At 44.0% G+C, this 26744-nt stretch overlaps 1 protein-coding gene across 3 annotated transcripts in view; it reads left to right on the top strand.

Annotated features, from left to right (window-relative positions):
* Positions 1 to 26744, top strand: part of ACOT7 (acyl-CoA thioesterase 7) — a 277637-nt gene that overhangs the window by 16188 nt on the left and 234705 nt on the right. The window contains exon 2 of one of the 3 annotated variants that reach the window (XM_068240525.1): positions 17691 to 17789. The exons of 1 other annotated variant lie outside the window; for it this stretch is intronic. In XM_068240525.1, the coding sequence (XP_068096626.1) occupies positions 17737 to 17789 (53 nt within the window). In that variant the 5' untranslated portion in view covers positions 17691 to 17736. Of the gene's footprint in view, positions 1 to 17690; positions 17790 to 20017; positions 20099 to 26744 lie in introns of those variants that run through there. One more of the 3 variants, XM_068240527.1, reaches the window with a different exon arrangement.

Genomic DNA, 26744 nt, shown 5'->3' with positions numbered 1-26744 from the left:
CATTTGTGGGGTTCCTATACTGTCCTGGCATTTTAGGGGCCCTAAACCGTGAGGAGTAGTCTTGAAACGAAATGTCTCAAAATGACCTGTGAAATCCTAAAGGTACTCATTGGACTTTGGGCCCCTTAGCGCAGTTAGGGTGCAAAAAAGTGCCACACATGTGGTATCGCCGTACTCGGGAGAAGTAGTAAAATGTGTTTTGGGGTGTATTTTTACACATACCCATGCTGGGTGGGAGAAATAACTCTGTAAATGGACAATTGTGTGTAAAAAAAAAATCAAAAGATTGTCATTTACAGAGGTATTTCTCCCACCCAGCATGGGTATGTGTAAAAATACACCCCAAAACACATTATACTACTTCTCCCGAGTACGGCGATACCACATGTATGGCACTTTTTTGCACCCTAACTGCGCTGAGGGGCCCAAAGTCCAATGAGTACCTTTAGGATTTCACAGGTCATCTTTGTTTCAAGACTACTCCTCACGGTTTAGGGCCCCTAAAATGCCAGGGCAGTATAGGAACCCTACTAATGACCTCATTTTAGAAAGAAGACACCCCAAGGTATTCCGTTAGGAGTATGGTGAGTTCATAGAAGTTTTTATTTTTTTGTCACAAGTTAGCGGAAATTGATTTTAATTGTTTTTTTTCACAAAGTGTAATTTTCTATGAACTCACCATACTCCTAACAGAATACCTTTGGGTGTCTTCTTTCTAGAATGGGGTCATTTGTGGGGTTCCTATACTGCCCTGGCATTTTAGGGGCCCTAAACCGTGAGGAGTAGTCTTGAAACCAAATGTCGCAAAACGACCTGTGAAATCCTAAAGGTACTCATTGGACTTTGGGCCCCTTAGCGTACTTAGGGTGTAAAAAAAGTGCCACACATGTGGTACCGCCGTATTCGGGAGAAGTAGTATAATGTGTTTTGGGGTGTATTTTTACACATACCCATGCTGGGTGGGAGAAATATCTCTGTAAATGACAATTGTTTGATTTTTTTTTTTACACACAATTGTCCATTTACAGAGAGATTTCTCCCACCCAGCATGGGTATGTGTAAAAATACACCCCAAAACACATTATACTACTTCTCCTGAGTACGGCGGTACCACATGTGTGACACTTTTTTGCAGCCTAGGTGCGCTAAGGGGCCCAACGTCCTATTCACAGGTCATTTTGAGGCATTTGTTTTCTAGACTACTCCTCACGGTTTAGGGCCCCTAAAATGCCAGGGCAGTATAGGAACCCCACAAGTGACCCCATTTTAAAAAGAAGACACCCCAAGGTATTCCGTTAGGTGTATGGCGAGTTCATAGAAGATTTTAATTTTTGTCACAAGTTAGTGAAAAATGACACTTTGTGGAAAAAAAAAAACAATAAAAATCAATTTCCGCTAACTTTTGACAAAAAATAAAATCTATGAACTCGTCATACACCTAACAGAATACCTTGGGGTGTCTTTTTTCTAAAATGGGGTCACTTGTGGGGTTCCAATACCGCCCTGGCATTTTACGGGCCTAAAACCGTGAGTAGTCTGGAAACCAAATGTCTCAAAATGACTGTTCAGGGGTATAAGCATCTGCAAATTTTGATGACAGGTGGTCTATGAGGGGGCGAATTTTGTGGAACCGGTCATAAGCAGGGTGGCCTTTTAGATGACAGGTTGTATTGGGCCTGATCTGATGGATAGGAGTGCTAGGGGGGGTGACAGGAGGTGATTGAGGGTGTCTCGGGGTGGTTAGAGGGGAAAATAGATGCAATCAATGCACTGGGGAGGTGATTGGAAGGGGGTCTGAGGGGGATCTGAGGGTTTGACCGAGTGATCAGGAGCCCACACGGGGCAAATTAGGGCCTGATCTGATGGGTAGGTGTGCTAGGGGGTGACAGGAGGTGATTGATGGGTGTCTCAAGGTGTGATTAGAGGGGGGAATAGATGCAAGCAATGCACTGGCGAGGTGATCAGGGCTGGGGTCTGAGGGCATTCTGAGGGTGTGGGCGGGTGATTGAGTGCCCTAGGGGCAGATAGGGGTCAAATCTGATAGGTAGCAGTGACAGGGGGTGATTGATGGGTAATTAGTGGGTGTTTAGGGTAGAGAACAGATGTAAACACTGCACTTGGGAGGTGATCGGACGTCGGATCTGCAGGCGATCTATTGGTGTGGGTGGGTGATCAGATTGCCCACTAGGGGCAGGTTAGGGGCTGATTGATGGGTGGCAGTGACAGGGGGTGATTGATGGGTGGCAGTGACAGGGGGTGATTGATAGGTGATTGACAGGTGATCAGTGGGTTATTACAGGGAAGAAGAGATGTAAATATTGCACTGGCGAATTGATAAGGGGGGGTCTGAGGGCAATCTGAGAGTGTAGGAAGGTGATTGGGTGCCCGCAAGGGGCAGATTAGGGTCTGATCTGATGGGTAACAGTGACAGGTGGTGATAGGGGGTGATTGATGGGTAATTAGTGGGTGTTTAGAGGAGAGAATAGATGTAAACACTGCGCTTGGGTGGTGATCTGATGTCGGATCTGCGGGCGATCTATTGGTGTGGGTGGGTGATCAGATTGCCCGCAAGGGGCAGGTTTGGAGCTGATTGATGCGTGGCAGTGACAGGGGGTGATTGATGGGTGGCAGTGACAGGGGGTGATTGATAGGTGATTGACAGGTGATCAGTGGGTTATTACAGGGAAGGACAGATGTAAATAATGCCCTGGCGAATTGATAAGGGGGGGTCTGAGGGCAATCTGAGCGTGTAGGCGGGTGATTGGGTGCCCACAAGGGGCAGATTAGGGTCTGATCTGATGGGTAACAGTGACAGGTGGTGATAGGGGGTGATTGATGGGTAATTAGTGGGTGTTTAGAGGAGAGAATAGATGTAAACACTGCGCTTGGGTGGTGATCTGATGTCGGATCTGCGGGCGATCTATTGGTGTGGGTGGGTGATCAGATTGCCCGCAAGGGGCAGGTTAGGGGCTGATTGATGGGTGGCAGTGACAGGGGGTGATTGATGGGTGATTGACAGGTGATTGACAGGTGATCAGGGGGATAGATGCATACAGTACACAGGGGGAGGGGGGGGGGGGCTGGGGAGAATCTGAGGGGTGGGGGGGTGATCAGGAGGGGGCAGGGGGGGGGGGGGGTAAAAAAAATAGCATTGACAGATAGTGACAGGGAGTGATTGATGGGTGATTAGGGGGGTGATTGGGTGCAAACAGGGGTCTGGGGGGTGGGCAGGGGGGGTCCTGAGGGGTGCTGTGGGCGATTTGGGGCAGGGGGGGGGAATCAGTGTGCTTGGGTGCGACATAGGGTGGCTGCAGCCTGCCCTGGTGGTCCCTCGGACACTGGGACCACCAGGGCAGGAGGCAGCCTGTATAATACACTTTGTAAACCTTACAAAGTGTATTATACACTTTGTATGTGGCGATCGTGGGGTTAACATCCCGCCGGCGCTTCCGTATGGCCGGCGGGATGTTGCGGCGGGTGAGCGGCGGCAGGCGCCGGCGGAGGATCGCGTCACGGATGACGCGATCGCTCCGCCCATGTCCTTACAAGGACCGCCGCCTCTGTGGGTGAGCCGGTCCTCGCAGGGCACACTTCCCGGCCGCCTCTGTGCGTTAGGCGGTCGGGAAGTGGTTAAGGGTTGGTTCACACGGACGTTTTACTGGCATTAAACGCAGTGTTTTAAAAGTAACGTTGTTAAGGATCTGGCGCCCTCCCATGCAAGTGAATGGGAGCGTTTAGTACAAGCTTTTGCAGGCTTTCATGAAAACCTGGCAGTTGATCCCAGCGTCTCATCTCAAAAGCAACATGCAGCTTCTAGAAGGCACTTGAAAGCCAATGAAAGCCCATAGAAGCCAAAGAAAGCCCATAAAATTCCAGCCTTTCCATATACTTCCTGTAAGGGCACGTTTCCACTTGTGCGGTGGGAATCGCAGAGGGAAAAATTTGCATGCGGATGCGAATTTCGCATGCGTTTGTGTGAGAATTTTCATGCGAATTCTCATAAGATTTCTCATGGATGACTATGTATGCGAATTTAACCATGGCAGTGCCTGTGTGCTTTTCCATTGTTTCTATGCGAAATCGTATGCGAATTTGCATGAAAATTCGCATACCAAAACCGCATGCGAATTTCCTGTTAAATACATTGTATGCTAATCGCTTGTGGTGTGTGCGATGTCCGAATTCGGATGGCTTTGCTGTGCAGATTTTTCCTGCACAAGAAAACGCTCAGTTTTCCTGCCAAGTGGACACAGCCTCATTCACTTGTATTGGTTATGCGAATTTGCATGCGGGGCATGCATGCGATTTCGCAATAGTGGAAATGTACCCTAAAAGCCACCAAAAGCCCAGAGAATGCAACGCTCTCCTGAAAGCCATTAAAATCCTTCAAAAGCCATTTAAAGCTAAGCTGTTAAATGCTGGCATTCTTGAAAAAAAAAACACAGCGTTTGAAGTAAATACTAAGCAGAAGCTCAGCAGAAGCCCATGTGAACCAGCTCTAAAGTGGGATGGTACATGGAATTTAGTTAAGAAATGTATGGAGGGGAAATCTTATGGAGAACTTTTTATAATAGGGTTAGGAGTTTGAACTGGATGCTTGACATGTAATGGATGAGTCAGCATTTGGTAGATACTTACATGATTGCACTGTGCCAAGTGTAAAACTTGATGGTGTGGCAAAACTTATAATATTAATATGCTATGTATTGTACAGTTTAATGTTTCTGTTATATACTGTATCATATTCAAACAACAGCTGCGCACTTAGATACTGCTAGCCAAGTGTCTCTCCTTCTTATTAGAATCACTCTCACACATCAGACAGTTCAGAGTTCTTCCTATGTTTCAGACTGAGCACAGTAACCACTTCTGTGAGATGTCACCTCCACCACACCCCAAGCAGTGGGAACTCACCGCCTACAAATGACCCTCTGTCAGATGGGTCTCCAGTGCTTATGGGGCAATCTGGCCGCCCCCTGCCACTCAAGGAACCTCTTGCACTGTTGTCACCTCGCTGCAGCAGAGCAGGGACAAGGTCCTCCAGCACCCAAGGCTGAGACACCAAAGTATGCCCCTCCATCCCTCCCACCCCAGCCGTCACACACTGATTGCTATTAGACTAAGAGGGCCACAGGGCCCACAACCTCCCCAACACCTTAATATTTAGTTATCTGGCTTGCAGTCACTGCTGTGTATCCCCTTTTCTTATTTCTTTCTGCTTCCTACACAATTAGGAATGACAACTGAATGAATTGTGCGCCCCCTCCTACACTGCGCCCTGAGGCTGGAGCCTCTCCAGCCTATGCTTCGACCCGGCCCTGAGCTGCAGTATCAATACACCTCAAAGAAAATATAATCAGAGCTCCCATAGCGTAAAATTGTTAAAATACATTAATTTTAAAAGAAATGCAAACTTACAAACATGTCCGTTGTTTAAGGCACTGAGTTTTTATGGGCTCTACCCCAATCGTGGGCCGCCGGGTCGGCTTAGCTGCACTGGTTCTATCACCTCCCTCTGGTGTCTCCAGTTTCTCCCTACGTTCTGCCCCACCTATGCCGGACGCGTGCGCTTTACCGGTTTCGTTACATAAAGTAACTCATCAGAAGCATGCGCGGCTGTGTTTGGACTGACTTATATACCTAATACTCGATATTACCTTCCGTCCTTGTCGCCTGTGCCCCGGAAGTGCTCACTGCATTGGCACTTTCCTCCAATGGAGGCGCGTTTACCCGGAAGTACCTCGGGTCCCACGTCTCCATGACAACTCGGTGCTTTCCGTCCTCAGAATGCGACGTAATCGTCGCATAGACCTTACTGTGGCCATCTAGTGGCTGTTTCACTAACTTCGCCCCCATTACATGCGGCGAAATCGTCGCATGAACAAATAAGGACCTACTCTCTATTACCTGCACCCTATATTAGGGAATAGTGGTTGGTATTACACCAAATTGAACTCCTGCTTCCCCGGGGACTGGTAAAAGAAAAGTGTAAAATATATATATATATATATATATATATATATATATATATATATATATATATATATATATATATATACATACGTATATACATATAGTGTTTAAAATAGAATTAGGAAATAGTAGTAAAAAACTGATAATAAATAAGATATAAATCTATTTAAATTATATATGTAAAAGATCACATATATTAATTAAACAAAATAAAAAAAATAAAAAAAAAAGCCAATTAAAGACAAGACATATTTCAGGCAGCGCTGATAGCACTACACAGCGCTGACCTGAAAGTGTGTTGTAAAATTAGACTGGTCACTGATAGGATTAAATACAATGTAATGCAAAGTAGATCAGCCAGGGGAGCACTAGGCTTATGGATGTCAATAGGAGCAAAAACAGACTTCTTGTCAGTTACCAAATAGCAGAAAATCATTCAGCATAGGGAGCCTCTATCGAGGGCAGTGTGGAGCTGCAATAAATAGACTTTCCTGTTCTGTTGGCGGCCGCAAGACTGCGCCACGATTCAGGAGAGGGACCGGATGCGCGATGTCATTGCGCATGACAACATCTGCCAAAAGTTCTAAAGGCAACATTTTTAGAGAGGGCACTGCATAGAGAAGTACTGAGAGCCGCCAATACTCTTGTTACCTGTGGGGACTGCATGATTAGTAGTTACGGACACTAGATGGCAGCATAGCACAGAGATTAGCTCTGTATATCATTACATGTCCACTGGAACTCTGCTGCAAATAAAGGTCCAATAGACATCCAATAAAGATCTGTGTGAGGACTATAATAGGGGAGGGATAGAAGTGTTGGGGAGAATTGTGCTGGAGTTGTTGGTGAACAGATCTGCTGTATACTCGTCGATGGAGTTTGGGATTTTTGCTATTGCATGAGATGGAGTTTTTTTTTTTTTTTCTACTTCTTGAGATGGAATGAAGGCGTTATCCTCTAACTGTTAGGGCTCATTTTCACTAGTGCGGTGCAAATCGCTGGGATTCCACCACTGACGAAATCGCATGCGGATGCGATTCCGCATGCATTTTTGCCGCGATTTCCCATGCGATTTCGCATAGGCAGGTATATGCGAATTTAACCATGTCACTGCCTGGTTCAATTTACATTAGTTTTCATGCGAATTCGCATGCGAAATCGCGGCAAAAAACGCATGTGCGTTTTCCCTATCAAATACATAGCCTGCGAATCGCCTGCATTCCTCATGCAGGCGAATTCTGCAGGCTCTACCGTGCAGAAAAATCCTGCACAGAAAAACGCTGGAAAAAACTGACAAGTGGAAACCGGGCCATCCACTTGTATTGGCTGTGCGAATCCGCATGCAGACAACGCATGCGGATTCGCTCTAGTGGAAACGGGCCCTAAATCAGCTTGTGGTATATGGAAACTCTTCTCATCTTAGACGGAGTGGGGATTATGGTGTCATGTAGTCTTTCAGGAGTGAGGCTTAGTAACAGCTAAAGGATCTTTGAATGTTTCAGGATACCAAGTCCTCTATTCAATTAACTTTTTAATATTTTTGACAGTCATTTTTCACCTACTTTTTGATTCTTTTTCAATTGCATAGTGCAAAAATTATTTTAACCACTACTGGACGACGCCTCATTTCAAAACATCCAGTTGGTCCCTCTTAACAAACCAAAAGACGTTTTAAAACGTCTTCAGCCGCCGCTGCCATGTGCATGTGCGCCCATCAGAACTCGGAGAGCCACAATTTGTGAAAGGGAACCGATCAAAGTGCCTGTAAGGGAAAGATCATGACTTCAATGAGAAGCCAATGATCTTTTCTGTAACACTGTCGGTGTGCTTGTTCAAAGCACACAGACTAATGAGTGTGGGGACTTCTAGTGGTAAAAAAACCCCATAAAGTAAATATACACATTTTACTCTACATTATCACTTGTACATGAAAAAAAAAAAGTTAATACCTCTCCCCCCCCCCCCCTCCCCTGCCCCCCATAGTTACCAAAATCAAACTGACAGCATTTAAAAAAAAATGCTTTAATAGTTACATTAGGGACTTTTTTTTTTTTTTACTATATATGGCATGAGGGTATATTACTGTTATTTTTGCAAATAAAGTCTTGTAATTATTGATCCAGTACAAAAAAAAATCAAAACAGAACAAATACAACTTTATTACAAAATCATATATTGTCCCCACCATTGTACTAGGGACATAATTTAAACATTGTAATAACTGGGACAAATGGGCAAATAAAATGAGTGGGTTTTAGTTATAGTAGCATTGTCTATTAGAAAATTATAAGGGATGGAATTTGGAGAAATAGTGTATTTTTCCATTTTTCCCCCCAAGTTTTTCCTTTAACCACTTAAGGATCACGGTCTTTTCGCCCCTTAAGGACCAGAGCCTTTTTTTCCATTCAGACCACTGCAGCTTTCACGGTTTATTGCTCGGTCATACAACCTACTATCTAAATGAATTTTACCTCCTTTTCTTGTCACTAATACAGGATTTCACAGGTCATTTTGAGGCATTTGGTTTCTAGACTACTCACGGTTTAGGGCCCCTAGAATGCCAGGGCAGTATAAGAACCCCACAAGTGACCCCATTTTAGAAAGAAGACACCTCACGGTATTCCGTTAGGGGTATGGTAAGTTCATAGAAGATTTTATTTTTTGTCACAAGTTAGTGGAAAATGACACATTGTGAAAAAAAACAATAAAAATCAATTTCCGCTAACTTCTGACAAAAAATAAAATCTTCTATGAACTCGTCATACACCTAACGGAATACCTTGTGGTGTCTTTTTTTTCTAAAATGGGGTCACTTGTGGGGTTCCTATACTGCCCTGGCATTTTAGGGGCCCAAAACCGTGAGTAGTCTGGAAACCAAATGTCTCAAAATGACTGTTCAGGGGTATAAGCATCTGCAAATGTTGATGACAGGTGGTCTATGAGGGGGCGAATTTTGAGGAACCGGTCATAAGCAGGGTGGCCTCTTAGATGACAGGTTGTATTGGCACTGAAGTGCAGGATGTTCTCAAATCGTGACCTGGACATGGCAGCAGAGACACTTTGTAGCGGCGATCAGGCAACTAGTAACCCGCCGGCGCTTCCAAACGGCCGGCAGGTTACTGCGTGAGGGGGGCGGAGCCTGTTGCCGGGGGCTGATCACGTCACAAATGACTCGATCGCCGCACAACCACGCCCGCCGCTGTGGGCGGTCGGCAAGTGGTTAAATTGAAAAGAAAATAGTCATTACTGAAAACAAATATCTTCCCAAAAAAGCCTAATTTGTGGCAAAAACGCAAGTGTGAAAGGTAGTGATAAAGTTATTGGTAAATGAAAGGGAGGAGCGCTGACAGGTGAAAATTGCTCTGGTCCGTTAAGGTAAAAACCCTTGGGGGTGAAGTGGTTAAAGGAATACTTAAGTCAAAATAAAAAAATAATTTTTACTCACCTGGGGCATCCCTCAGCCCCCTGAAGCTGTATGGTGCCCTCGCAGCCCGGCTCCGATCCCCCTGTCCCCGCCGGCGGCTACTTCCGGGTTCGGCGACAGCCGCCGACAGGCTGGGAACGCGAGTGATTCTCCGCGTTCCCATTCGCTATATCACCCTCTATGCTGCTATAGCGTATAACATATACGCTATAGCAGCATAGAGGGTGATATAGCGGCTGGGAACGCGGAGAATCACTCGCTTCCCAGGCTGTCGGCGGCTGTCGCCGAACCCGGAAGTAGTCGCCGGCGGGGACAGGGGGATCGGAGCTGAGCTGCGAGGGCACCATACAGCTTCAGGGGGCTGAGGGATGCCCCAGGTGAGTAAAAATCATTTTTTTATTTTGACTTAAGTATTCATTTAAAGAGAGGATGAAAGGCATCTCCTAGGAGAAAATTCAGGAGAAAAAGTTAATTGCATATGGGCCCTTATCCATAAAATACCTCCTAAAGGACAACAATCGATTAACATATTTTTTTTTTAACTGGGCTGCGAATAGCTTCACTAGCTGTTGCTAAGCACTGCTGTATCAGTGTACCTACTTATCTCTTCCTTTTTAATGTTATCAAATTCCTTTCATAGAGTGGTGTCAGACCAGGGTGTGGGATCAGTGGATCATGAGGGTAGGGGGAGAATCTCTCTCCCTACATCTGTTAACTTTGTGTGTACCTATACTGTACTGTATATCTTAAGCGGATGACAGGTCTAAACTGCAGCTGTAGTTTTGTCTCTCTGAATAGCTCATTTAGAGACAACCCCATGTCCATGCTCCCCCTCCATCGTAGCAATGCATGGCAGCTGGAGCAGTGAAGTGAAGACTCACCATCCTGGCTCCATGTGTAAATCGATGCCGCAGGGATGATCTGTCTCTAGCCGCTTACTCTTACTGCTTCCTGCTAATTTTCACATGCTCACCCTGGGAACAATTAAGCCTAGAAACTGCCCTGGTGAGAAAAGTGAAAAGTGTATTTATGACGTCCATGCGCATGCGCAGAGCGCTCCCAGCCACGGTTGCATACTTTCAAACACGTGGAACCGGGCCAGCGCAAGCGCACTGATGCCCGACCCCGCTGACCTGAAGAAGGTGCCAATGGGCAATTGCAAGCAGTGAAGGGGCCAGAATGATGAACGAGGGTTTCGGAGAGCATCAGGACAGCTCACTGTACATGTCGCCCCCTCCCCCCCCCCCCTTTCTCATATTCATTTGGGCTCTGGTGTCCTTTAACAGTCACTATGATCCAATAGAATCCATATGTGAAAATTCTTGACCTCTTAGGCTGGATTCACACTGTGCATTACTTAACGCACAAGTTATGAGTGTGAATTGCAATGGACTCTGGACATAGACTTTAATTTAAAGCCTGCGTGCAGCGAGTTAGAAAACCACCATCCATTACAACCAAGATGTGTGAACAGGCCCATAGAATTGTATGGACAGTGAGTTGGCATGCAGAATTATTCTGCAATGCAACGGACATAGTGTGAAGAGATCCTACTAGCAGATCCCATAAAATAAATCCATCCCAGGTTGATGGCCAGTCATGAGATGATGGCCAGTCATGGAAGACGGGCACAAAAGAGGCACTGGGAGACATGGAAGACACACAGGGACTAAAGAGGCACCAGGGGACGTAGAGGACAACTGGGACAAAAGAGGCACCAGGGGACACAGGAGGATGAGGCACTGGAGACAAAAGAAGCACCAGGGACACAGAGGACAAGGACACGGGGACAAAAGAGGCATCGGGTTCATGGAGGACAAGGGGACAAAAGAGGGATCGGGGACAAGGACACCGAGACAAGAGGCATGGGGGACTCGGAGGACACAGGGGGACAAAAGAGGCACCAGAGAACATTGGGAAAATAGAGGCACCTGGGGACAGACACAGGGAGACAGAAGAACACGAGGTACAATGGGGAAATAATCGGGGGATTGAGGCCCTATTCACACTAAAGCGGTTTGCCGAGATTGCGGCAAAACGCTCAAACGCTGGCGCTTCTTAAAAGCGCTAGTGAAATGAAACCCTATGGGCCCGGTCTTACTTGGGCGATATGCGGCAAATCGCCCAAAAACGCGAACGCGTAGCCTGCGCCATTTTCAAGCGATTTCCAGGCGATCGCGTGTTAGTGCTATAGAAGCGCAAAACGCGATTGCGCCAAAATCGCTGCAGTGTTCAGTGATTTTTCTGCGTGAAATCGTGGAAAAATCACTCCTGCAAAACGCAGGTGTGAATAGAGCTTAAAGGGAAAATATCCACAAGATTTTATTGACAAGGGGCCTTATGCAATTCACTTTTTCACCTGAGTTTTCTCCTAGGTGATATTTTTACAAATAAAGAGCCTTTTATACCCCCAGCAAGCAAACAAATACTCAAAATAAATTTGACAGTACCTTTTCACCTACCTCTCGGTACTTTTTTAGTTGAAAACTACTGGAAAGTTATTTTAAATCGAAGGTGAAAAATTCTCCTAGGAGAAAACTCAGGTGAGAAAGTGAATTGCATTTGGCCCCAGGTGTGAAAATATCACCTAGGAAAAAAAGTGAATTGCATATAGGCCCAGGGTCCTTATTCAATTCACTTTTTCACCTAAGTATTCTGGTAGGTTATATTTTTATATTTTGTCAATAAAATGCCTTTTACACCACCAGCAAGCAAGAAAATAATTTTGATAGCTCTTTTTCACCTACTTCTTGGTACTTTTTCAATTGCAGAGTGCTGAGAAGTTATTTTAAACAGATGATGAAAAATTATCTTTTAGGGGAAAACATAGAAGGAATAGTAAATTGAATAAGGCCCATTGTGTTTTGGTAACGGAAATGGATTAGGACATTTTAACCCAAATCCAGTTCACTTTTTCTCCTAGGTGATATTTTCAGAGCTTGTCAATAAAATGCCTTTTAAACCACCTGCAAGCAAGAAAATACTCAACATAATTTTAATAGTACTTTTTCACCAACTTTTTTGTACTCCATAAATTGCAATTGCAAAGTACTGAAAAGTTTATTTTAACCATTTCCGGACCGCAGTGATAGAGATCTACGCCCTGTTTTGATGGGCTCCTGGCTGGCAAGGCGTAGATCTCTATCACCGGCGCCGCCGCTCCCCGCCGCGATCGCGCGCACCGAACCGGCTGCACTTAGCTGTCTTATGACCGCTAAGGCTTCCGGGTATCGGCAGGAGCCGTCACTGATTGGCTCCCTGCCGTGTGATCGCTGTGAGCCAATCACAGCGATCACCCTCCGAAAGGCAACATAGTTGCCGTTCCGCCTCCCTCTCCGCCTCCCTCTCCCTGTCACTGTGGATCTTGTGTGACAGGGAGAGACGCACAGCCTGCAGCCGTGACAGGCTGTGCGATTTTAGTGTAAAAATAAACTTTTTTCCAGCTCTCCCCCCCCCCATGTATCCCTTGATCCCCTCCCAACCACCTATATATAGATCTATATATATATATATATAGATCTATATATATATATATATATATATAGATCTATATATATATATATATATATATATATATATATATATATATATATATATATATATATATATATATATATATATATATATATATATATATATAGATAGATCTATATATATATATATATATATATAGATCTATATATATATAGATCTATATATATATAGATCTATATATATATAGATCTATATATATATATAGATCTATATATATATAGATCTATATATATATAGATCTATATATATATATAGATCTATATATATATATAGATCTATATATATATATATATATAGATCTATATATATATATATATATATAGATCTATATATATATATATATAGATCTATATATATATATATATATATATATATATATATAGATCTATATATATATATATATAAATAGATCTATATATATATATAGATCTATATATATATATATATATATATATATATATATATATAGATCTATATATATATAGATCTATATATATATAGATCTATATATATATATATAGATCTATATATATATAGATCTATATATATATATATATAGATCTATATATATATAGATCTATATATATATATATATATATATATAGATCTATATATATATAGATATATATATATATATATATATATATATATATATATATATATATATATATATATATATATATATATATATATATATATATATATATATATATATATATATATAGATATATATATATATATATATATATATATAGATATATATATAGATATATATATATATATATATATATAGATATATATATATATATATATATATATATTACTGGATTGTGATTTTAACCACTTGCCGGCCGCCCCTACCTAGGGGCGGCGGCAAAGTGGAGCCCGCAACGACCGCGCAATACGCCGATCGGCGGCGGCTCGTTGCGGACTAGCTGCCGGGGATCGCACGCTGGATGTGCCCACCCACGACGTCAACCCGCCAGCCAATTAGCAGCGGCGGCGGGTTGTTAACCCCCGATCTTCCGCATGTAAAGCGGATAATACGCTTTGTAATGTATACAAAGCGTATTATACAGGCTGCCTCCTGCCCTGGTGGTCCCAGTGATTGAGGGACCACCAGGGCAGGTTGCAGCCCTCCTAGTAAGTACCCAAGCACACTGATCCTGCCCCCTGATCGCCCACTGCACCCATCAGACCCCCCCTGCCCACCCCTGGGACACCTGTTTGCACCCAATCACCCCCCTAATCACCCATTAATCACTCCCTGTCACTATCTCAACGCTATTTTTTAGATTAGGTCCTAAACTGCCCCCTGGGGGCTCCTGAACACACCCCCCCCCCACACCCTTAGATCCTCCCTAGACCCTCCCCCCTGTGTACTGTATACATCTATTCTTCCCTTTAATCACCCACTGATCACCTGTCAATCACCCATCAATCACCCCCTGTCACCACCTGTCACTGCCACCCATCAGATCAGACCCTAACCTGCCTTTTGTGGGCACCTGATCACCCACCCACACCCTCAGATTGCGTGCAGACCCACCCTCAGATCACCTCTGAAAGTGCATTGTTTACATCTGTTCTCCCCTCTAATCATCCACTGATCACCCATCAATCACCCCGTCACCACCTGTCACTGCTACCCGTCAGATCAGAAACTAATCTGCCCCTTGCGGGCACCCAATCACCTGCCCACACCCTAAATTAGCCCCCCAGACCCCCTCTGATCAACTCGCCAGTGCATTGCTTGCATATATTCTCCTCCGTAATCACCTACTGATCACCTATCAACCACCCCGTCACCCCCTGTCACCACCTGTCACTGCTACCCATCAGATCAGGCCCTAATATGCCCCCTGCGGGCTTCTGATCACCCGGCCAAACCCTCACCCGCCCCACCGCAGTGACAGAAATTTTTTTTCTGATCACTGCTGGTACGACTTAATTGCCATGTCCAGGTCATGATTTGAGAACATTCCTGCACTTCAGTGCCAATACAACCTGTCATCTAAGAAGCCACCCTGCTTATGACCGGTTCCACAAAATTCGGCCCCTCATAGACCACCTGTCATCAAAATTTGCAGATGCTTATACCCCTGAACAGTCATTTTGAGGCATTTGGTTTCCAGACTACTCCTCGTGGTTTTGGGCCCCTAAAATGCCAGGGCAGTATAGGAACCCCACAAGTGACCCCATTTTAGAAAGAAGACACCCCAAGGTATTCCGTTAGGTGTATGACGAGTTCATAGAAGATTTTATTTTTTGTCAAAAGTTAGCGGAAATTGATTTGTATTGTTTTTTTTCACAAAGTGTCATTTTCCACTAACTTGTGACAAAAAATAAAATCTTCTATGAACTCACCATACACCTAACGGAATACCTTGGGGTGTCTTCTTTCTAAAATGGGGTCACTTGTGGGGTTTCTATACTGCCCTGGCATTTTAGGGGCCCTAAACCGTGAGGAGTAGTCTAGAAACCAAATGCCTCAAAATTACCTGTGAATAGGACGTTGGGCCCCATAGCGCACCTAGGCTGCAAAAAAGTGTCACACATGTGATATCGCCGTACTCAGGAGAAGTAGTATAATGTGTTTTGGGGTGTATTTTTACACATACCCATGCTGGGTGGGAGAAATCTCTCTGTAAAGGGACAATTGTGTGTAAAAAAAATCAAAACATTTTAATTTACAGAGATATTTCTCCCACCCAGCATGGGTATGTGTAAAAATACACCCCAAAACACATTATACTACTTCTCCTGAGTACGGCGATACCACATGTGTGACACTTTTTTGCAACCTAGGTGCGCTAAGAGGCCCAACGTCCTATGAGTACCTTTAGAATTTCACAGGTCATTTTGAGGCATTTGGTTTCTAGACTACTCCTCACGGTTTAGGGCCCCTAAAATGCCAGGGCATTATAGGAACCCCACAAGTGACCCCATTTTAGAAAAAAGACACCCCAAGGTATTCAATTAGGTGTATGGGGAATTCATAGAAGATTTTATTTTTTGTCACAAGTTAGTGGAAAATGACACTTTGTGAAAAAAACAATAAAAATCAATTTCCGCTAACTTGTGAAAAAAAAATGAAATCTTCTATGAACTCCCCATACTACTAACGGAATACCTTGGGGTGTCTTCTTTCTAAAATGGGGTCACTTGTAGGGTTCCTATACTGTCCTGGCATTTTAGGGGCCCTAAACCGTGAGGAGTAGTCTAGAAAATAAATGCCTCAAAATGACCTGTGAAATCCTAAAGGTACTCATAGGACTTTGGGCCCCTTAGCGCAGTTAGGGTGCAAAAAAGTGTCACACATGTGGTATCGCCGTACTCAGGAGAAGTAGTGTAATGTGTTTTGGGGTGTATTTTTACACATACCCATGCTGGGTGGGAGAAATATCTCTGTAAATGGACAATTGTGTGTAAAAAAATCAAAAGAAATCTCATTTACAGAGATATTTCTCCCACCCATCATGGGTATGTGTAAAAATACACCCCAAAACACATTATACTATTTCTCCTGAGTAAGGCGATACCACATGTGTGACATTTCTTTTGCAGCCTAGGTGCGCTAAGGGGCCCAAAGTCCTATGAGCACCTTTAGGCTTTACAGGGGTGCTTACAATTTAGCACCCCCCAAAATGCCAGGACAATAAACACACCCCACAAATGACCCCATTTTGGAAACTAGACACTTCAAGGTATTCAGAGAGGGGCATGGTGAGTCCGTGGCAGATTTCATTTTTTTTTGTCACCAGATAGCAGAAATGGAAACTTTTTTTTATTTATTTTTTTTGTCACAAAGTGTCATTTTCCGCTAACTTGTGACAAAAGATAAAATCTTCTATGAACTCACCATGCCTCTTAGTGAATACTTTGGGGTGTCTTCTTTCCAAAATGGGGTCATTTGGGGGGTATTTATACTATCCTGGAATTCTAGCACCTCATGAAACCTGACAGGTGCTCAGAAATGAGAGAGATGCTTCAAAATGGGAAAATTCAATTTTTGCACCATAGTTTGTAAACGCTATAACTTTTACCCAAACCAATAAATATACACTGAATGGGTTTTTTTTAATCAAAAACATGTTTGTCCACATTTTTCGCGCTGCATGTATACAGAAATTTTACTTTATTTGAAAAATGTCAGCACAGAAAGTTAAAAAAATCATTTTTTTTGCCAAAATTCATGTCTTTTTTGATGAATAGAATAAAAAGTAAAAATAGCAGCACCAATCAAATAGCACCAAAAGAAAGCTGTATTAGTGACAAGAAAAGGAGGTAAAATTCATTTAGATGGTAGCTTGTATGACTGAGCAATAAACCATTTAAGCTGCAGTGGTCTGAATGGAAAAAAGGCTCTGGTCCTTAAGGCTGAAAAGACTGCGGTCCTTAAGTGGTTAAAGGCTAGACTAAAATTATCTCCTCAGGAGAAAGTTAATTGCATATGGGCCTTTGTCACTTACTTACACAAGAGTTTTCCAATGAATGCTTCCAACTACTGTCTGTGGACTGTGGCTTATTAAGCATGGTTTAATGATCTGAAGCATGATTCTGAGGTCTGCTGGGATTTCTAGTTCTCCTGTTGCACAGCTTCACGCTCTGCCTGAGCTGCTTATCAAGCCTATTGTGCCGTTCAGCCCAAGTTAAAAATTACTTAGCCTTACCTTAAACGCTCTGCTTTGGTACTGACGCCTGGCTGGCTAATTTGGGACAAAGTTGACACTGTGAACAATTGTTTCATCTCATTCAGATCTTAGGATTCCCTTAAATTCCCCTCCTGGACCTCCCCACCTATCATGAAGCATCCCGCGGCCATAAGACGGTTTTTAGGACTGATCTTCCATGCCAGGTAAATATGCCTGCTTGAAGTAAATATGCCTGCTTGAAATTCTTGTATCGAGGTTACCAATCTCCGTACAAGCAATTCTGGGCAGTGACACAATAGACCGCTCAATACAGTGTTTAGCTTGAGCAAATATATTCATATGTAGCAGATTACCTCTGATGTCAGTCTTGTGGGTTCTGTCTGGATGGATGGTTGTGATGTTTTTTGCCTTCAGAATTCGGGGCAGTCGATGCATTAGCCCACAGTGTCTTATTGAAATAGTGCGAAGGTAAGCGCTATTTTATCAACTTAATATTATATTATTATTGATTTATATAGTGCCAACATCTTCCCGTGGCTCTGTACTACAGAATACAGGGTATTATAATACAAAATAAACAATACAACACTTAACAATAAAAGACAATAGTGGATTACAGCTAATGCAGTGAACAAATTTTTCCACGGGGTGAAAAGTATGCACACACATTACATAGCATTATGAAACAAAAGAAGAAGAGAGCCCTGGCCAAAAGGCCTTACGGTCTACATGTTTAAAGGAAAGCACAGTAGGTGAAGAAAAGCTGTTTATGAGATGGTAAAAATAGTGGTCAGTGGCCGAAGTGTCCTAGGTATGAGAGTATGCTTGCCTAAAGAGGTGAGTTTTCAGGTTGCGGCTTAAAAGGGTAAAGGTGGCCATACACCATACAATTAAAAGATCAAATTTTTCACTAATTCGATGATTTCGATCAGCTGTCCCGAAAAATCAAGGTTTTTTTTTTACTTTGTTTTCGATTGATAAATCCGATCGAATTTCCCGTTTTTATTTATTTTTTTCGGTTTTTGGAGATTGGACAAGTTGAAAAATTCAGACCAACTTTATCAAGAGTTGTATGGTTTGTGCTGAATTGTCAATTATTTCATTTAAGTTTCAATCAATTTTTTATTCATGATTGTGGAAAAATTGAACATAGGTGTGTGGTACATTGGTCAGATTTTTGAATTTCTACAATCAGTCAGAAAAATGTATTTCTATTCTTAAATTGAACAGATATTTAAAAAATTGTATGGTGTATGGCTACCTTAAGTGTGGATGAGTGGCGGATGTGTTGAGGTAGGGTGTTCCAGAGGAGGGGAGAGAATAGGGAGAAGTCTTGTAAGGAGGATTGAGAAGAGGTGACCAGAGAGGAAAATATTTTTAGAAGAGCGGAGATGTAGTATGGTATCTGGAAATGCATTTATTTAGATTAGGAGCTAGGTTGTAGGCGAGAGTAAGAATTTTAAATTGTATCCTTGAGTAACTGGCAGCCAGTGAAGTGACTGCCAGAGGGGGATTGGGCTGGAGAAGCAGGAGGAGAGGTGGATGAGTCGTGCAGCAGGATGAACTGTGGCAGGGCAAAATGGGTATCGGGGAGACCGTAGATTATCAAACATCTACATTGAAAGCAAAGATAAACAGTACATACTGGTTGAAGCTTCACTAGCATTAAATAGATTGTAGCATGAAAGATATTGAAAATCAATCCAACTGCAGCATTGCACTGTTCAATGTAGTTAAACAATATGGGCTGTAGATCAACTGCTGCTTCCGAACTGCAGTTGATCAATATCTTCCGTCCAGTATGATCGACCAATTCAGTGGATTTCATCTGAAAATTGACCTACTGATTTTGAATGGGGGGGCATTTGAAATGAGGGGGGGGGGGGGGCGCTGGACTGAGGACACCGAGAGAGGACAGGGGCAGGCTCTATGAGATCCAGAGCACTCCCTCTTTTTTTCTTTTTTCGCAATAAATTTGCTTGATGTGATTAGTTCCATATTCTCTGTTCACTGCTATGGAAATGTGTTCCAAGTCCCTCAGAGTGTCAGGTAGGAACATGCACCTATAGGAAAAAAATCTTGTTTGCATATCAGTAGCAAAGGGTTTGTTTTGCAAATGAAGGTCTATTAGGTAAAAATGAATCTATGCTTTAAATCTGTCACACCGAGAACACCACAGGCGTATTTCCGTCTTTGCTGCATTGTACTGTTCATTTCACAAGAGGACAGACAGGAAGTGTTTCTACATCTGCCTCTGTGATAATCTAGCTAGAGACTTTCCATGGCAACAGCAGTGTCCCTGCTATTGGATGGCAGCTTCTCTTCATTCACAGATTGGCTCTATTCATTCTGCCGTCCATGTGCTTGTCAAGAAGCAGTGACATCACGTGTGACATCATTACTGTGCATATTCAGAATGAACATGAACTGTCATTCATACTCGGCCCCGGCTGCTGCATGTGTGTCTGCTGCTGGTCTGGCTTCCAGCAGCAATGGAAGATGTCCTTTCCAGGTATTGTTTTTTCTGCTGTATGCAGTCTTCTTTTATCACAGCTGCTCTCAGCTATATATTTACCTGCTAACTGAATGCTACAGCTTGTTTACAGCTCCCTGTAGGTCCTTGCTGTCACGAAAGCAGCAGTTCTGCCTGCATGCTATACAGTATAACTGTACAACGTTTGTACAGTCTTAACTATGTAGTATTGGACAGATTAGATGTAACTTGGAAATAATGTTAAAATAGTCCCTTAGGGCCTGTACACACTGAAAATTGACAAGCGTAATCGCAAACATAATGTGATGCTTGCGTTTTTGGAATACATTTGCATTTTTGCTAGCGTTTTTTTAATGCAGTTGCGTTTTTCTTGTGATTGGTGAGTGGCTAAAAGATCTTCAATAGGAAGTTTCAAGATCTCTTTTTTTGGGACCAGGCTATTAAATATGCTAACTAGATCTATAAGAAACTTTGGTAATCCCTAGCCCCTTTACCATATTATACTCATAGCGGCCAGACATGCTTTTTCGTGCAAATGGTTGGACTCAGTAGGTCCAGATATGGATAATGGTTCAAAGGAATTGTCTTATATCTTCACTATGGAAGGACTGAACACTTTGCAGGCCAAGGAATAGAGAACAAAATCTTTTATTTAAGTCCGGAGTTAATTCATTGTTTATCAATTTTCTGGGAAACGGATACAAGTAGTTATGAGCGATTTCACGCTTACTTCATGGTATTGCCTAGAAGATATTGGAGGCACTCTGGGTAAACCTATGGTGATTTCCACTTCACAGGTGTGACAGTGCTTCTGTTTTCAGTGCTAAGGGACACTGCAGGGGGGTCGGGGGAAAATGAGTTGAAGTTACTCGGGGCTTCTAATAGTCCCCGCAGGCATCCTGTGCCCGCGCAGCCGCTCACCGATGCTCCGGCCCCGCCTCCGGTTCACTTCTAGAATTTCAGACTTTAACCTCCTTAGCGGTAACCCCGTGTGTGACACGGGGTAAGCCGCCGGAGGGTGCCGCTCAGGCCCTGCTGGGCCGATTTACATAATTTTTTTTTTTTTGCTGGACGCAGCTAGCACTTTGCTAGCTGCGCCAGCACCCCGATCGCCGCCGCCCCGCGCCCGATCGCCGCTATCGGGTGCGGAGTGCGGCCCTCCCCAGAGCCCGTGCGCTTCCTGGCCAATCAGTGCCAGGCAGCGCCGAGGGGTGGATCGGGACTCCCAATGACGTCCCGACGTCGGTGATGTCATCCCGCCCCGTCGCCATGGCGACGGGGGAAGCCCTCCAGGAAATCCCGTTCTTTGAAGGGGATTTCCTGATCGGAGATCGCCGAAGGCGACCGAAGAGGGTGGGGGGATGCCGCTGAGCAGCGGCTATCATGTAGCGAGCCCTAGGCTCGCTACATGATTTAAACAAAAAAAATAAATAAAAAAAAACTGCTGCGCTGCCCCCTGGCGGAATGTTTCATACCGCCAAGGGGGTTAAAGTCTGAAAACCACTGCGACTGCGTTGCCGTGTCCTCGCTTCCCCTGATGTCACCAGGAGCGCACGGCGCAGGCACAGACCATTCTGGGCCTGCGCAGTACGTTCCTGGTGCCATCAGTGGGAGCGAGGACACGGTAACTCAGGCGCAGTGGTTTTTCAGACTTTAAAGTCTGAAATTCCAGAAGTGAACCAGAAGGTGGGCCGGAGCATCGGTGAGTGGCTGCGCGGGCACAGGATGTTCGTGGGGGACCATTAGAAGCCCCTCGTAACTTCAACTCATTTTCCCCTGATCCCCCTACAGTTTCCCTTTAAACAAAGTAAATCAGAAACCTACTAAAAATTAGTCTTTCTAGTTTTTGTATTTGATTTTTAAAATGCAGCATTCAAAAAGTGGTGCAGTCACTGCGATTGGGATTTTCTAAAATCGCATTGCACCACTGTGTACAGTTCATCATCATGATTTTCATTATTCTTAAAATGGCTTTGCGATTTGAAAAAAAAAACACATACCATTATAAAAATGCAACGCAGCCCTTATAACAACAATAACAATAACAATAATATTTATATAGCGCTTTTCTCCCTGGGGACTCAAAGCGCTGTGACCCTGCATTATGCAGTCTCAAAGGCTAGGGAAAAGAGGTGAGTTTTTAGCCTTTTTTTAAAGCTGTCCAGAGAAGGAGCCTCTCGTACTGATCGTGGAAGTGAGTTCCATAGAGTAGGGGCTGCATAGGAAAAGGCCCGAGCACCAAATGTTAAGTGTATCCTGGGAATAACCAGCTTCATCTTGTTGGCAGAGCGGAGGGTGCGTGGAGGGGCATAAAGTTCCAATAGATCCGCTATGTATTTGGGTCCCATGTGGTGTAGAGCCTTGAATGTCAGCAGGCAGATCTTAAAATTGATTCTCCATTTTACTGGCAACCAGTGAAGAGTTTGCAGTACTGGGGTGATGTGTGAGCTGCGGGGGGCATTGGCTAGGAGTCTGGCTGCAGCATTCTGTACTAGCTGTAAGGGGCGCAGAACCTTATCTGTAGATCCGATTAACAGGGCGTTGCAGTAGTCTAGGCGGGAGGATACAAATGCGTGAACCAGGGCAGGTAGGTCTTCAGCTGGGATAAGGTGTTTATTTTCGCTATATTTCTTAGATGGAAGAAGGAAGACTTGACGACAGCTGATACCTGCTGTCTGAGTTTTAGATTTCCATCCAGGATCACCCCAAGGTTTCGCACAGAGTCTTTATACTGTACAGTATCTCCCCCAATTGCTAGTTTGAGGTGGTGAGCGTTTTGAACTTTATCCATCATGTGTGGACCACCTACCACCAACACCTCTGTTTTGTCAGAGTTCAGCCTCAGCCAGCTGGTGTTCATCCAATTTTGTAAATCCACTAGACACGCATTTATGGATGCTGATGGGTCTTGGGTGCCAGGCTTGAAGGACAGATACAGTTGTGTGTCATCTGCATAACAATGGTATCCTAAACCATAGTTCTGGATTATTTTGCCCAGTGGGAGCATGTAGACTGCAAAGAGTAATGGTGATAGTACAGAACCCTGTGGAACTCCATAGGCAAGTGGCACTGGATTAGAGTAGTGTGTGCCCAGACATACTTGCTGTGTCCTGCCAGATAGGAAGGTCTGAAACCAGCTAAGAACAGTACCCCTTAGGCCACAGTAATTCTTCAGTCGCTGGATTAGTATTTCATGGTCCACAGTATCAAATGCTGCTGACAAGTCAAGAAGAATCAGAATTGAGCAATCACCCTTGTCCCTTGCAGTAAGTAGATCATTCATTACTCGGACTAATGCTGTTTCAGTGCTGTGCCTTTTCCTGAATCCTGAATCCTAAGGGCCTGTGCTCACTGAAAATCGCTAAACACAGTGCGATTTTAAAATTGCATATGGTGCGATTTTAAAATCTCATGCTTATTTTTTTGCGATGAGTTTGCGTTTTTACTGGCGTTTTTTAAGGCATTTTTGTTTTTCTTGTGATTGGCTAAAAGTCCTTTAACCGGAATTTGCAAGGTCACCTGGGATTTGACCTTAAAAAAACGCAATGCAATCGCATCACATTTTTGCATTAGAGTTTTGTAAAGCTTTTTTTTGTAGTGCTGCAATCACTGCAATTGCAATTTTCTAAAATCGCGTTGCACCACTATGTACAATTCACCTTGATTTTAATTACTGTTAAAAAGGCTTTGCGATTGAAGACACATGCAGTTATAAAAACAGTGCAACGCAGCCAGTGTATACAGGCCCTTATGCAGCCAGTATGTACAGACCCTTATACTACTGAAACGTGGTAAGTTTAGAGGTTGATTATACAATTTAGATTGCATAGGGTATGGTTACCATTCAGCAATTTTAAACTTGTGCTATGTGAAAATACACATTTTTACTGGAATGCTTTGTTAAAATGTACCTGAGATGAGGAAGAAAAATGTATACATACCTGGGGCTTCCTCCAGTCCCCTTCAAACCGTTGGCTCTTTTGCTGTCCTCCTGGGCTGCCTTGATCCTCTGCTAGCCTGTCTGGTAAATCCACAAGTCGGCGTTAGTTGGTAAATGCACTGTCCATCAGCGAGCCTGCCCCCGTCGTGCTTTCGTCGCTGGGACCTTCCTACACCTGCACAGTGGTACAGCACAGGCATAGAATGCGCCTGATAATGGGAGCGCAACTGGAGTGTACGTATGACAGGGCGAAGTGCAACTTCTCAGATGTATTGGGCTGTCCATCAGGGGATCGGAGCAGCCCAGGAGGATGATGAGGGAGCCAACAGCCTCAGGACTACAACCCACTAGTGTGATTTTTTTTTTTTTTTTAAATTTAAATTTTTTTTGCGTTTTTAGGGAGCGATTCAAAACACTAGCAATTTCCCTAAAAGCTCAGCTAATGTTACTGGATGGGCCAAACTGCACTGGAGTGATTGCGATTAGCAAAATCGATAACGTAGGACATGTAGCATTTTTTGAGCATTAGCGTTTCTGCAATGTAAAGTATATAAACGTTGGCATAACCGCTCATGAATCGCTATACAGAGCAATTTGCTAGCATTTTTAAACTATTGAACATTATAAAAAAATTTAATTAAATAAAAGGACCAATCAGAATTAGAAACGCTAATCACCACACAATCGCTGGCAAAAAGCTTACACTTTTTAAAATCGCCAGAAAACGCTCATGAAATCGCTTACAAAAAGCTTGTTAAAAACTCTAGCGATTGCAATAGCGATTTCTAGTGAGTTCCAGGCCTGAAGCAGGGCTGTAGGAAGCTCCAGGTACCTATAAATTCTTAATTATTTTTTTTTCCATCTCCGGTTTCCTTTAAAGAGTAACTGTTAGGCTAGAAATGTAAGATTAAATCTCTATTCTCCTGTGTTAAACAGTTAGGAAGGTAGCCAAAAAGGCAATACTGAAGTTAAAAATCAATCTTACTTTTTGTGGGCTGAATAATAATCTTCATTTTCCCCAAGCTCCTAAGGAGGCCGCAGGCCGCACATAAGAAGTTGCAGAGCATGCTGGAAGGTGTTTTTTTTCTCTCTGCATAGCTCCGTTCCTCCCCTTCATTTCCCTATTCCTCCCTAATTCATTGCTGCAGCCTGATTGGCTGCTTCCTCTATCCCTCCCTGTTTCCCCACCCACGCTTCTGTCCATCTTTTATTGGTCCACCTAGGGTTGCCAGACATGCAGGGCTGGATTTGTTAGAAGACCCCCAGATGTCCGCAGCTGCCCCTTTACAATCTGCCTGGCTTTGAAGCAGCAGGGTCACTCAGCCGCAGCCCGAACCCCCTCCCACCGGGAGATCAGACCAGATGCTGTCCCCTGTCCGCTCTCTCCCACACCCCCCCCAGCAAGAGCCTGTGCGATTTTCTTCTCCCACCATAAACAGGTGTGGGTGTCTTTCCCCCCCCCCCCCCCCAGGCCCCCACCCCGGGCAGAAACAGGTGCGGATGTCTTTTCACCTGAAAAAGCAAACACTGAGAGAGAGAGGCCGCAGAGTGCATCTCCAGCTTTCAGCGCCGCCACCACAGTTTCCTCTGTCAGCCGCTGCCGTGCATCTCTCTCTCTCCTGCTGGTGTCCCTCACATGTGACTCGCTGGAAAGTTACCGGCGAGTCACATGATAGGAATCACCAGCAGGAGAGAGAGAGATGCACGGCAGCGGCTGACAGAGAAAATTGCGGTGGCGGCGCTGGAAGCTGGAGATTCACTCTTCGGCCTCTCTCTCTCTCAGTGTTTGCTTTTTCAGGTGAGAAGACATCCGCACCTGTTTCTGCCCGGGGGTGGGGCCCTGGGGGGGGAAGACACCCACACCTGTTTATGGGGGGGGGGGGAAATAATCGCACAGGCTCTTGGTGGGGGGGGGGAGCTAACAGGGGACAGCATCTGGTCTGCGGCTGAGTGACCCTGCTGCTTCCAAGCCAGGCAGATTGTAAAGGTGCAGCTGCGGACATCTGGGGGTCTTCTAACAAATCAATATAATCTGTATATCTACATCATCTGACAGCCTGTACTGAAGGGGCGGGTGACATCAGCTTGGTGGGAGTGTCTGAGGGCTGGGAGTTGGGAGGGCTAATGCATACTAAATCAGGGGGGAGAGTGGAAGCAGGGTAAGGGAGGATATTACATCACGACTGGCTTCAGACAGACAGTCAAAGATGAAACCTGTCAGGAACTGTCAGGAACATAAATCTCTGTATATACTATATAAAAATCACTAAAATCAAAACGTGGAAAGTGTAATGCATATGTTATGTAAGTACAGCCAGTATTTATCTACTGATATATGTGTTTTTTTTCTCTGAGACCCTATACCTAACAGCTCCTGTTTAAGCTCCTGTTTAAGCACCTGTTTTCGACAATGGTTCACAGAGCATTCACATCAAAAGGTGGAAGCACTAAATAGGAAATCGCGCATGAGTAGTAAGAGGTAAACCAGTGAGACACTTTGCAGCTACATAGTGCCGACATGTCCAGCAAGTAGGCAGTGCACCACTTTTGTGCATCGTGCATTTCTGGATCCAATCTACAGTACTTTATTATTTAATACGCCAGATCTGGGGCAGTTAGGTCTACCCTCCTCCCCTTTTTATGCTTTCTCATTTACACTGCTGTTTGTGGCGTATATAAATATATTACACACTGAACTAAACTTTAGAGTTAAACCCAGAAGAC

The sequence above is a fragment of the Hyperolius riggenbachi genome, chromosome 6, assembly GCF_040937935.1.
Source record: "Hyperolius riggenbachi isolate aHypRig1 chromosome 6, aHypRig1.pri, whole genome shotgun sequence".
Taxonomy (NCBI): domain Eukaryota; kingdom Metazoa; phylum Chordata; class Amphibia; order Anura; family Hyperoliidae; genus Hyperolius; species Hyperolius riggenbachi.
This window is presented reverse-complemented; position numbering and strand designations above follow the sequence as displayed.